The 12,413-nt window shown below is 39.0% G+C and overlaps 1 protein-coding gene across 1 annotated transcript in view; it reads right to left on the bottom strand.

Annotated features, from left to right (window-relative positions):
• LOC112397808 (guanine nucleotide exchange factor VAV3-like) overlaps nt 1-12,413 on the bottom strand; it is a 304,349-nt gene that overhangs the window by 48,454 nt on the left and 243,482 nt on the right. The window contains exon 18 of the mRNA XM_024742081.1: nt 2,193-2,218. Coding sequence (XP_024597849.1) covers nt 2,193-2,218 — 26 coding nt within the window. The remainder of the gene's footprint in view (nt 1-2,192; nt 2,219-12,413) is intronic.

Raw genomic sequence — 12,413 nt, 5'->3', positions numbered from 1 at the left:
TCCAAATAGGTTGGCCAGTATAAGATTTTACTATAATTATCCATCCAAAGTAGAGATTATTAGCAGAATCACACATTAAATAAAAATTACACTTTGTATAATCCAAAGTTAAGCAAGTCACTGAAGCAAGACACTAAAATACTGATGCTGCATTAAAAAAAAATCAATGTGAAAATTAATTCCTTTCAGAATAGGCTTACGCGTAATTTTTAAGAGTATAAAATGCCTGGAGAGAATTATTTTGTATCATTATGTTGTATCAGTGTGAAAATTATTAACCACTTCTTATTAGCACACTTTCTGTCTGTAAATACGCCCATTTCTCATTGCTTAAATAAAATCAAGTGAAATCATCTCGCCCGGGGCGGGGGTGGGGGGATACATGTATACCTTTATCTAAGAGGATAAAGGTAAAGTAATATTGAGTTAAAGTTCAAAGCTCTACGAGGAAATCTGTCTCAATTATCTAATAACAGAGTGAGAGTAAGAGAAAGAAGGCTACTTTCCAAGATCTTCATTGACACTGCTGGAAGAATCCTTACAGTCCTGATGAAAAATCTTACCTATTGACTAAACACTAAAAACAAGTTTATGTTAATTTATTTTAGCCCTAGCAGAACTCGCATGACCTATTTTTTAAATACTATTATCCTGTTATGCATTCCCTGAGCTAGATTCTAAAGTCTAAAATACAGTCAACTGATAACACTTAAAGGGTGCATGTGAATTTCCTCACATCACATTCTTGATACCCTGTATGTCCAAATTATATGCTTATGCAAAAAAGTAAAAACAGTTACCTCTTGTTTGACATCTTGCTGTACTTTTCATTATTTTTACCAACTATATAAATGCCAGCCTATTAAAAACACACTAATACTATACTACTCTTAATGAGATATAATTGTCATGTGCTAAAATAATTTGACATAGAATGTTTTTTGTCATTCTTTTATTCTGAAATTCTCAGATTACTATATTTCTGGTTCATATAACTAATCACAGACATTTTACATTTTAATTTTCTTTGCTATGATTTTTTTTGGTGGTCAGGTAAGAAATGTATTATTTTTGGTTGACGCCCAAGGTACTGGTTGCCTGTAATCTGCTATATTTTTCATTCTTTCATATTTTCTTAAAAGAGCTTTATTCTTTTTTTTACATCTTTATTAGAGTATAATTGCTTTACAATGGTATGTTAGCTTCTGCTTTATAACAAAGTGAATCAGCTATACATATACATATGCTCCCATATCTCAAGAGCTTTATTCTGAGAGGTGACAGGGATCTCGTACTTCTAAGCCCTTAGACCTCAGACTCTGTGTGAAACCAAAAGGATATGTTATCAGATTTTGATTTCATCAGTAAGACATGATATGAATCACATTTGTGCTCAAATGGAAAACTGGCAGAAACACGTAACCACATCCTTAGATGAAGAACCTTAGAACTTTTTAGTACTAGCGAATGTTGGGCAGTGACACTGTTTCATGATAGGGGACAGGTCTACTGACTTCCTGGGATGAGGGCCACCCTTCCTTCTGTCCTAGCAGGATCAGAGATTCATTCCAAGAGAATGCCTTCAGATGCATTAAGTTTTTATTTTTAATTACTTTTAAATTTTAATTAAAACATTAAAGTAACAAATAGGAAAACACATTTGCCGGAACAACTTTAGATGGTATAATGAGGCAGGAAGTCAGCTTGAACTTACAGTTGAGAGACTGAAAGCGATGCAGTGCGTCATTTATTTGATTTATAAATTTTATAAAAGTGAATTTATATTGATTTGGTTATGTGTTAAGTTTTATAAGCCTCAGGGTTTGTGGAATTCTGTAGCTGGGAACAAGGGAAAGGTACCCCCATATTAGTGCCACAACATTGCTACAATATTTATTTGAAATTTACCTGAATAAGTGAGTACCTAAGATTCTGAAATGTCCCATCTCACACACATTCTTAGACGAAATATTCAGTTTTCCTCTACCTAAGATCTTCAGAGGGTATCTGAAAATTCCTCTGATTTACCCTGTGCATTTCACTCACAAGCACTTGATTGACTGCTCACTCTAGCTGTTTTCTATCCATTTTAAAAGGCACATTTAACATTCTAGGAGTTCGAGCCTGCTGAAGTTAGCAAACAATTTGAAATGCAAAAGTTATACAAAAAAAAATGTAAACGTTAACCTTACCTCGGATGGTTTGAGCGTCCCTTGTTCTGAAACAAATGTAAAAATTGGCATCGTCAGTTATTTTGTTTGGTTAGCAACCTTAACTTGTTCTCTGCAGCGTGGTAAAACACTACTGCTTTGTTTTCCTAACATATCTGTAATATAGTTCCAGTGTCCCTCAGGCAGGGCTAGTAATTGTTTTGCAACCGGGTTCTCTTGCCTTATTGGCTTGTCAGGAAAGTGACTCATAGTACTAAATGACTTCTAGGTTATGCTTAACTTTTTCAATTGTTTATTAAGCAATTTCAATCCAACCACATAAAGCTCCTTGAAACAGGGACTTGCACTAAGTTTATGTGCAAAAGAGAAAGCTAGGTGGGAACATTTCTTTCAACACACCCAGTTTTAAGAATTAAACACAAATAATTTACAAATGTAGTACACTGACTATAACAATTGCAACTTAACACATACAATTTGCACATGAATTTTTCTGCATTAAGGGGCTATTGCTTTTGGTTTTAATTTGGGGGGGAATAGAGTTTGATTTAAAGATGGAAATTTAAAAAGGACAGGATTCAATTCTAATGCTAATTTTCCTTTCATCTCAGTGTACCTGTCTGTAAATAGAAACAACAATCTCCATTACATTTCAGTTCCTGAAAATGACTAACAGTTAGGAAGGGCCCTGAGATCTTCAAGTAAGTAACATGGCAGAGGGCAAAGGGTATCTCTGAAAGGAAAGGCACACACTGTATGTGGAAAATGCTGGTGGTTAATATTTTGCTTCCTTTCCCCATATCCAGGAGCACCTATGCATGTTATAATTTCTCCAGACTGTGAAGGAAAACAACTCATCATTTGCGCCTATGCCTATACTTTTCTCAACCAGAATCATCCTCTGAAGAAGGATCTGAGAAGAGAAGACACTGACGGAAATATCAGGAGAGAAAGGGCAGCTCTGTCAGCCTAAATGAACCTCTTATAGAGGTTCCAAGAAGCCTCACAACCAGAGTTCCAGGGGAAAAGTACCAGAACACCTTACTAGCTGTCACAGATTGTTTGACACAGGAAGACTGCCTGGGGCATGGAACAGGAGGTTTGGGGGCTTTTTGTTTTTTAAAGGACTATTCCTGATTAATGGAACTGAAGAGGCATGAGCAAAAAAGTCACCTTTCTGGAGAAAAGCAAAGCCTGCATTTCTTTGTCAATTTCAACCCTAACATACTAACTTTCATACATAACTGCCTTCTATGAAGTCATTTTTACCAGGTCTGAAGTTGGCCTTTACAAAGGACAGAAAGGTATTTTCCTTTCCCTCTCTGCTAGAAATATACAAAGTTGCAGAAGAAAGGCTGCCTAAGAGAACTGGATTGGGGAGAGAATCTATGAAAGTACCATTCTGCTGGATACTGTGCCCAGACTTAGAACCCAGGCTAGGTGAACTTGGGTTCCTAACGGAACAGTTGTGATACCTGTTTCACTGGTTTGACCAGAAAGACCTATATGCCAGAAAAGCCCTACACTACTTTCTTCTCTACTGTTGAGTTAGAGAAAGAGCCTGAACTGGGAGGCACAATCTACAAGAAGCACCAAACAGGAGGGGAGTTTAAGTTTTCCATCCAAGGAGATTGAGGAAAGCTTTGATATTTCCCGATGACCTCTAAAATGGGAAAACCTCAGATCTTTCATGGTCAGTGTTTAAAAATGAGTGTGTACCTTAATTTTAATTCAGAAGTATTTTTTTTCCTGACTCTGCAGAGAAGTGTTTTTATGTCCTGGTGAAGTAGGTCTGTTGTAATATGCTTTAAATGTATTTTATTTTTGGCATAAAACCTATGATGGCCCACGTGGCAGTAGTTGGCACGCCACGTTCCAGGAGTGCTCTGGGTTTCCTCAGGAAGAGGAAACGATGGTATCTAAGGTGATGATCTAGCTATGCAGATACTTGCACCTCTTTACCCAGAAAACAGATCTGGGAACAGAAGCCCCTCATTTACAGGCCCTTCTTATGTTGTTGCTTAGTGCAAGCCGGCCAGCTCCCGGCATGAGTGAGCACTGACCACGGAACACAAGAGGCATGAATGCAACCGGCAAAGTGAGGAATAAACTAGACTCGGCTGACCACCTTACCCAACACTTTCTCCTTCATTTCTCCCACTGGCTGTTGTCTTCTGCTTTCTTTCTTTGCATCTCATCAAGCAACTCAGCTTTCCTCATAATTCTTATTGGATGTACCTGCTCTTCACAAAGCCTCCTCTGTGTAACCCAGATAGGAAAATGGAAAATGGGCTTTGTGCTGGATGCAACTCCAACTCTGAGGACATGAGTCCTTGATTGGGGCTTACCCTTTCCTTGCCACTACTCCCTGTCCTCAGGGCCACCACATTCCCCCACCTTCTCCACTGCCACCCAGGAAAGAGGCCTATTTCTTCCATGGACTTGGCATCGAGCAGTTCACACTGTGATCTGCTCATGCTGGGCAGAGCAATAAATAATGGCTCTTGAAAGTCTGAGCTTTTATTTCCTCATATTTCATGGCAAGGTTCTGTAAATATTCTGAGGATAGGGCAAAAGCCAAAGGACTAGAAATAACTCTTAGAACCTGTTCCGAGTTCAGAAATTTTTAGCCAGGCTCCTTTATTTATACTTTTGTACTTGTTCCAGGGGCCGTACCATCAGATTGATTGTCCCCGTTACAAACACAATCTAAATTCTGATAACCATACTGATGCAACAACTTAAAACTTTCGTGAAACTAACAGTGATGAGAGAGCAGAGAACCCAACTGCAACACCGTTTCATAAATTTTCAAAGTAAAATTCCGTTTTGGCTGGGAAAATAGAATAACAACCTCTCCTGATGGCTCCTCTCCTAGTTTGGCTGAATTCTGACCAAATAGAAAGCTTGCTGGTTGAGATCTGATGAAAAGTTCTCTCTCTCTTTTCTGTCTCTTTTTCTCCTGGGAACTTCCTTAGGATAGTAATTCAATTCTTCAAGTTTCCAAAAGTTTTTAATCCTCAACTTGTCTTTACCCTGCAGCCGATTTTTCAGGCTCCTATTGATCAAACTATAAAATGTTCTTACCCTTTCAAGAACCCTTCTAGGTGGTGACTCACAGGCCCTCAAGGTATTTACACCTTGCGTTCTTTCATCATGTCCCAACTGGTTCAATGCACTTCAGAGAAGTGCTGTTACTGAGGTGCTTGGAGCCTGAGCAGAACTCTATCTTCAATGCCGGCATAGGGTCAGTAGGCATATTTGTGTAAGACAAATGATTTTCACTGAGACTTTAGACTCATATCATATCATTAATTAATTAATTAATTTTTTTTTGCGATACGCGGGCCTCTCACTGCTGTGGCCTCTCCCGCTGCGGAGCACAGGCTCCGGACGCGCAGGCTCAGCGGCCGTGGCTCACGGGGACAGCCGCTCCGCGGCACGTGGGATCTTCCCGGACCGGGGCACGAACCTGTGTCCCCTGCATCGGCAGGCTGACTCTCAACCACTGTGCCACCAGGGAAGCCCTCATTAATTTTTTATACATAAACTTCAGTCCTATTATATTTGTTTTCCAATACAAGCGACTCTCGATGCATACATTATTACACAATCTGCTTTGTCTCTTGTCTGAAGTTCTATTTCTTAAGACTAAACAAATCGATGCCCATTCAGATCATTTGTCTTAAAAGGGGCCACAGAAAAGTAATTACCAGGAAAGCTTCTGAAGGTTTTTTGTCATCATGGCTAATATGCTATTTTTATGAAACATTAAAACTAAAAGGCAGTTGGGCTGATCAAGTTTTGGAGGAAGTTGCACAATGCTGTGTTCACCACTCAGATCTACAGCAATATTTTGGAGAAAAAATAAACAAAAAACTAATACTTGGAAAGAGGTTTTGATTTCAAATCTTTTCAGGAGCTCTAACAGGAATTCAACCATATAATAGTTTTCAGTTCACTTTAATAATTATTAATATATCGTTAAACTGACCCAAATAACTAAATGGAAGGAATAATAACTACCCTTGAGTAAAAAATTGTCTTGATGAGTTAAAAAAGATAACTAATTTATATAAGAGGCTTTAAATAATGTTAAATAGAACCAAAGTTATTTTTTGGTTATGAAATCAACGATCAAGCTTCAGTTTATGTAAAAGTCATGTGATAAAATGCCTAATGGTAGAAGGATGAAATAAAATTATATTCTAAAAGTTCATCTCTTATGATAAAATACTGCAATACTATTTATAAAAGAGCCATTTCAGATGCCAATTTGGGGTGCAGGTCCTAGATAACAATCTTGCAGGTTTAAACCATTAGGATACCAAGACAACTTCCTTCCAATTAGGAGTGGCTGCAGCACCTAGGAGCAGCAGCTGGCCTAGATAAAAGAGCGATTAAACAGATAAGTAGGTGGGGATCTGCTTCTATTAAATATTAGAGCAGCTGAGCCTTGCACTCCCACTAAAGGAAAAGATGCAATAAACTGAAGTCATCTGCTCCAGCAATATTTGCCTTCCAATGTTACTTGCTTTGTTTAAAATGAGAGGATGCAAAGCAAGCTATAATATTGATTGTCAAGGTAAGAAGGGGCCAAGAGGAGTTTAGCCGTATATTACAGCAGGGAAAAACCACAAATGCCCCCAAAGGTTATAGTCTAGGACTAGACCTTCATGGTGGTGTACTGGGAGAAAGAAATGCCACTCTAGAATTATATTATCTTTGCAGTGACTGGCTGAGAAAGTGTCACATAATGGAGTTCATAACTATGCATTATTAAGGTTGGAAAGTTTCGGCAGCACACTTCAGAGTCCGTGTACATGTTGATCGCTGAGGTTGCCATGGGGAATGTGAAGAAGTCAACTCAAGTTCAGCAAAAAAGAGAGTGGAATTGCCTGCTCTTTATATCCATGCAAATCCTCAAATGTTAAGACATAAACTAATCACCAAACCTTCAAGTTTGTGTCCAAGTTGCATAGTTTGTCTTATAAATATATATATAAAAAAACCTTAAAGGACCTTTTATAACACTTGAAATGTACTTGAGTTAATAATCTGTCAGAGTCAAATATTAATAAGAATGAATTTCTTCATTCAGAAATGAACTGCATTTTTACCAAGTAATTATTATTTTGAGGATGAATGAAGACTAGACAAATTTCAGGGATATAGACCATGAAATATAAAAGTTTTCTGAACCCAGGGGAGACAACATCCAAAGAAGATGTAACTTCCACAAAAAAGAAGAGCTATTTCAAATGCTTAATGGTTAGTATTTTTACCACATTCAACACTATCAAGGATTGTATTTGGGTTGAAATATCCCTATTTAGGAAAAAGGAGTAACAACTTGAGATTAAGCACCTTGACTTTGGACTTGGTACTAAGGGATAGATACAAAAGATGAGAAACACATTCCCTATGGTGAAGGAGCATATACTCTACAAGAGGAAATAAAAAGGGGCAGATGGAATTCCTTGGTGGTCCAGTGGTTAGGACACCTCACTTTCACTGCTGAGGGTCCGGGTTTGATCACTGGTCAGGGAACTAAGATCCCACAAGCCATGCAGCATGGCCAAAAAAATAAAATAAAATAAAATGTTACAAACTTCCATTAAAACAAAAAAAAAGGTGATTAGAGGATGGTTATTCACAGTGCAAAACTCTTAAAAAGGTAAAATAAAATAAAAAAGTGGCAAAGACAGTAGTGTTCCCCAAAGAGTCCATGGGTTCCATTACTTGTCCAGCTCCCCTTATATAATTAAGTTGAGGCCATGTGACCAGTTTTAACCAATGAACTTCTGATGTTAGAAAATAGATTTGCTCACTTCCAGTCCATAGGTCTTAAGAGCAGCAAGCCCAGGAGCCATGTGTTGAATTCATAGTCACAAGATGGAACTAGCTTGGATCCCCAAGCCATTACTTAGAAGGGAAGAACCCAAAGCCAACAGGGCATGTGTGAAAATTAAACTTGTATGTGTTAAAGCTACTGGGGTTTGGGGTTTTTTAGTTACCACAACACAGCCTAACCTTGGCAAAGACATAAAACCTACACACAAACTAATCAGAGAACAATTTAATTCAGATGACTACTGGGTGGACAGGATAAGGTTAAATGACTGACAAAGAGCTTGGAGAGGAAGTAAAAGAAGGGTAGATATTGGAAGTGTAGGGAGAAAAGGCAGCATATTTCAGGGAGGAGAAACACTAAGAGCCATGCAAGAATTCTAAAAATGGGACTGAATGGAAAGGGAGTAGATTTCTCCAGAAATAGAGGCATATTTGTCATTAGGTGTTCCATGAGCCAGTTCATTTTCTTGCTACTTATTAACCTAACCCAAGTGTCCCTTGTCAAAGGCCTGATGATCAATGCTCAGGGCATGAACCTTAACTTGAATAAATACTAGAAAGGAATGCAAAGGTCTACTCAGTTTTCTGTCTTTCGTTCTTAAAGTATCAGCCAGGGATTCAGATCAGGTTTTTATTCCACTTATCCCACAACCACTCGAGCTCTAGTCTCTACAAGGGTAGAACCAGAAACTGTCCAATCCCCCACAGCCTCCTGCTTCTGCTTCTAAGACTACAGTGATTTTCAGGACCCAGAAATCCTGGTACACCACAGTTCTACCCATTACTCTATTTGTCGGTCTGTCCACTCACTCATCTATCCATCATGGCTTCCCAGAGGTCAGAACATCAGTTCAGCATGATTCTTATCAGTGAGAGGCTCACCATCTAATTGAAGTTTGAACATTATTCTGTGAGGAATGGAAGGTACAGTGAACAAATAAGTGACACATCAGACTTGATTTTAATAAAGATTGTGTTGCAAATTGCATAGTGGAAGTAAAATTAACAGCAGGGAGTTTGTAGCTGTCCAAACAAGAGACAATGAGCTTTTGTTTATAGCAATACCATATCAGTGGATATGGTATCTCTCTCCTAGGGAGACTTAGGAGGAGAACTAAGAAGAATAGGTAAGTGAATGAAGATGAAGGAGGCCGGTAAGTCAAGGCTGACACCCAGGTTTGGGTGAGTGTATGAATGGTAGACCTTTAACTAAGACAAGGAATAGGAGGAAGTTGGTGGTGATGACTAATGAGGTTGGTTTTACATATATGAAATTTGAGGTCACTGTAGGACACCTGCGAATGGATACATGAGAAGAAAATGGAAATTTGGAATCCAAAGTTCAGGAGAAAAGCCTTAAGTGGAAATGGAGTCTTATCTATCTGGGTTGTAGGTTATAGCTAATGCCCGAAAAATTAATCAGACATACAAAGGATGACCTGGGGGATGTGGTGGATGGTTAATTGTGCCAGATGATCAAGAAAGGTCAAGTAGGGTAAGGCCTGCAATGTGATAACCAGTGGAAATGACAATTACAAGGTGGAGTGGAAGATTCTTTAGCCTTCATTTAGCTCCTGGGTTACTGTGTCATTTTGTACAACTAGTACCTCTTTGCCAACTGACTGCTCCCTTATCTATAAACCTGTCCAATGTTGAATGAAAATGCTCCACTTTTTGGAACTGTCTTCTACCCCAACTATCCAACGTTTATAACTACTTAGCCATTCCTGGTAGCCGTGGCTTTCTGGACCACAAGTGGACTTTTGACTCACACTGAGCCAACTGGAATCTCTTTTTGTCTGTTGAGAATATAGACTGTGTTAACCAACGAAGCCATAAAGATCTGTAAAGGTGGGGTCAGTCATCTCAAATACCGAAGATTTAATTTTGTGGGGGAACCTGGATTCTATACGAATTTAAGTTTGCCTTAAACCAGTATTATTCACTTGCTTTAAATTTGGCTGTTGGGATGATTTTCCCCAAAGTCAAGTTCTCTCCTGCATACAAAAGTCCCATTCAAGTAAACTATATCTCTAGCCTCTGATATATCATGTCCTTCCTCCTGCCCTCCTTCCTTACACCCGTTTTTCTCCAGTCATATCACTCATGGAAAGTTACCTTGCTGAACTCCTACAAGCAATTACTCTTGGATGTTGAAATAAAGAACTGTGCAAAACTTAAACGAATATTGGGAATTGGGATTCTCCATAGGATAGGTAACAGCCCATAAAGTCTAGCTTGTCCATGTCCTCAAAATACTACCTATTTTACCACATTCATAACAGACCCGCCAAGCTGAAACTCACACTCTACGCATGATCACTACCTACATCAGAGCAGGAAGGGGTGATGTTGAGGAGAGGGTATCATGACTTCCAACTTTCAGAGAGTATCTTTTTGGAAGTGAGGGACAGAAGGCTACTGATAGAGCTGTAATGGAAGTTCCTCTTCGCTCTGAGGATAGATCCCTTTATTTCTAAGGGCTACCCATCAAATCTTAATCCAAAGGCAAAAAAGGGGAGCCTCCTTCATAACACTAATTAACTAACTACGAGCATTCATTGCTATCAGTCTCTTAAAAATCTTGAGCAGGAAAGGACAGAAAGAGGAGAGAGGATGAGAATGAGGACACAGCTGTGCAAAACATAAGGAGAATGCAGGACAACTAAGGATGCAAAGCAGAGAAAGAATCAAGAGAGCAAGGGAATTACATTTAAAACTCCAAGAAGCAAATTTAGCCAGAGGTTTAAAAAAACTATTTCTTGCTTTATAATGAATTAAATAACAGAGTTTAGAGAACAATCCTACCTTTTGATGAATGAGTATAAGTAAGCATTATCTATAATCTGCAAAGCACTAACTGTTACTCTTATTTTCATACTCTTTCTGACTCAGTTTCCTCATCTTAAAATAAGAGGCCCTGGAGCTTAAGGTGTCTAAATTACTTCCAGCTATTAGACATTCCATGGGGAAAGGACAGGCATGGTCCCCAGAGATACCTGAATTTCTTGCAGCACCTCCGAACATTTAAACCTAAAGACGTTTAGTAGTTACTAACTTAATTAAATTTAAAGTGTTTTTTGCTTTAAAACAAACAAACAAACACAGATTAGAATTTCTCTCTCTTTCACAGAGAAAGCCAAGCACTTGATTATGTACTTGGGTTAGGTACTATGCATTTGACGCATCTGGCATGTATCATCACAGCTAGTTCACAGGACTGGTCGCCAACCCAGGGGTTAAGAACAAACTCAGGAGCTGGCTTGTCTGGATTTGAATTTTAGGTCTACTGATTAAGCAACTCAGACATGTTACTTATTTCTCTGTGCCTCAATTTCTCATCATTGCTAAGATAAAAATAGCAATAACACCAACTTTACAAAATTGTTCTAGGACTAAATGAGCTAACGGTGGTAAAGTACTTAGAGCAGTACCTGGTACTACAGATTTATTCAAAAAAACAAAACACTTTTGAAAGCTAGGTACTATTATTATCCCCAATTTATAAGGGAAGAACCTAAGCCTTTAAAAAGTTAAGTAACTGGGGGACTTCCCTGGTGGTCCAGTGGTTAAGACTCTGTACTGCCAATGCAGGGGACACAGGTTCAATCTCTGGTCGGGCAACTAAGATCCCACATGCCATGCAGCACAGCCAAAAGATTGAAAGAAAAAAAAAAGTTAAGTAACTGTGGACCAAAGTCACCCAGCTAGAAAATTGTGGAGCCTCATTCCAACCCGACCAAGACTCCAGAGCTGATAGGCTTTAATGCCTTCTCATGCTGTCTCCTTCCATAGAGCAACTCATGCACCAGAAGAAGACACTGAACCAATGACTCAGGAACAGACACTGGGAATATACCACTCTCGTATCTGGCTAGACCAGGAATTCCCAACTGTTTCCTACTGACTTTTGTGTAACGTAAAAATTTTAAGTCCTTTTAATGTCATTCTTTTTTTTTTTTTTTTTTTTTTACGCGGGCCTCTCACTGCTGTGGCCTCTCCCATTGTGGAGCAGACTCCGGACGTGCAGGCTTAGCGGCCATGGCTCACGGGCCCAGCCGCTCCGCGGCATGTGGGATCTTCCCGGACCGGGGCACGAACCCGTGTCCCCTGCATTGGCAGGTGGACTCTCAACCACTGCGCCACCAGGGAAGCCCTTAATGTCATTCTTGTCTATCACTTCAAAGTTTGGTGCTCACTAGTTTCTCTATACACATTTGCTCCACATCACAAAAACAACCAAAATGCAGATTAAAACCCATTCCTTTCAAAAACTGGCTTCTCATCGTAACACCTTGGATGAAAATATTGAATTTTTATTGTGTCCAGGCACTTTGCTAGGCATAAACATTAATTCATATATCCTCACAATAATCTTCTAAGTTCCAT

This window comes from Neophocaena asiaeorientalis, unplaced genomic scaffold, assembly GCF_003031525.2.
Source record: "Neophocaena asiaeorientalis asiaeorientalis breed wild unplaced genomic scaffold, Neophocaena_asiaeorientalis_V1.1 scaffold35, whole genome shotgun sequence".
NCBI classification, from domain to species: domain Eukaryota; kingdom Metazoa; phylum Chordata; class Mammalia; order Artiodactyla; family Phocoenidae; genus Neophocaena; species Neophocaena asiaeorientalis.
The sequence above is the reverse complement of the archived record's forward strand: the minus strand, read 5'-3'. Positions and strand labels throughout refer to the sequence as shown.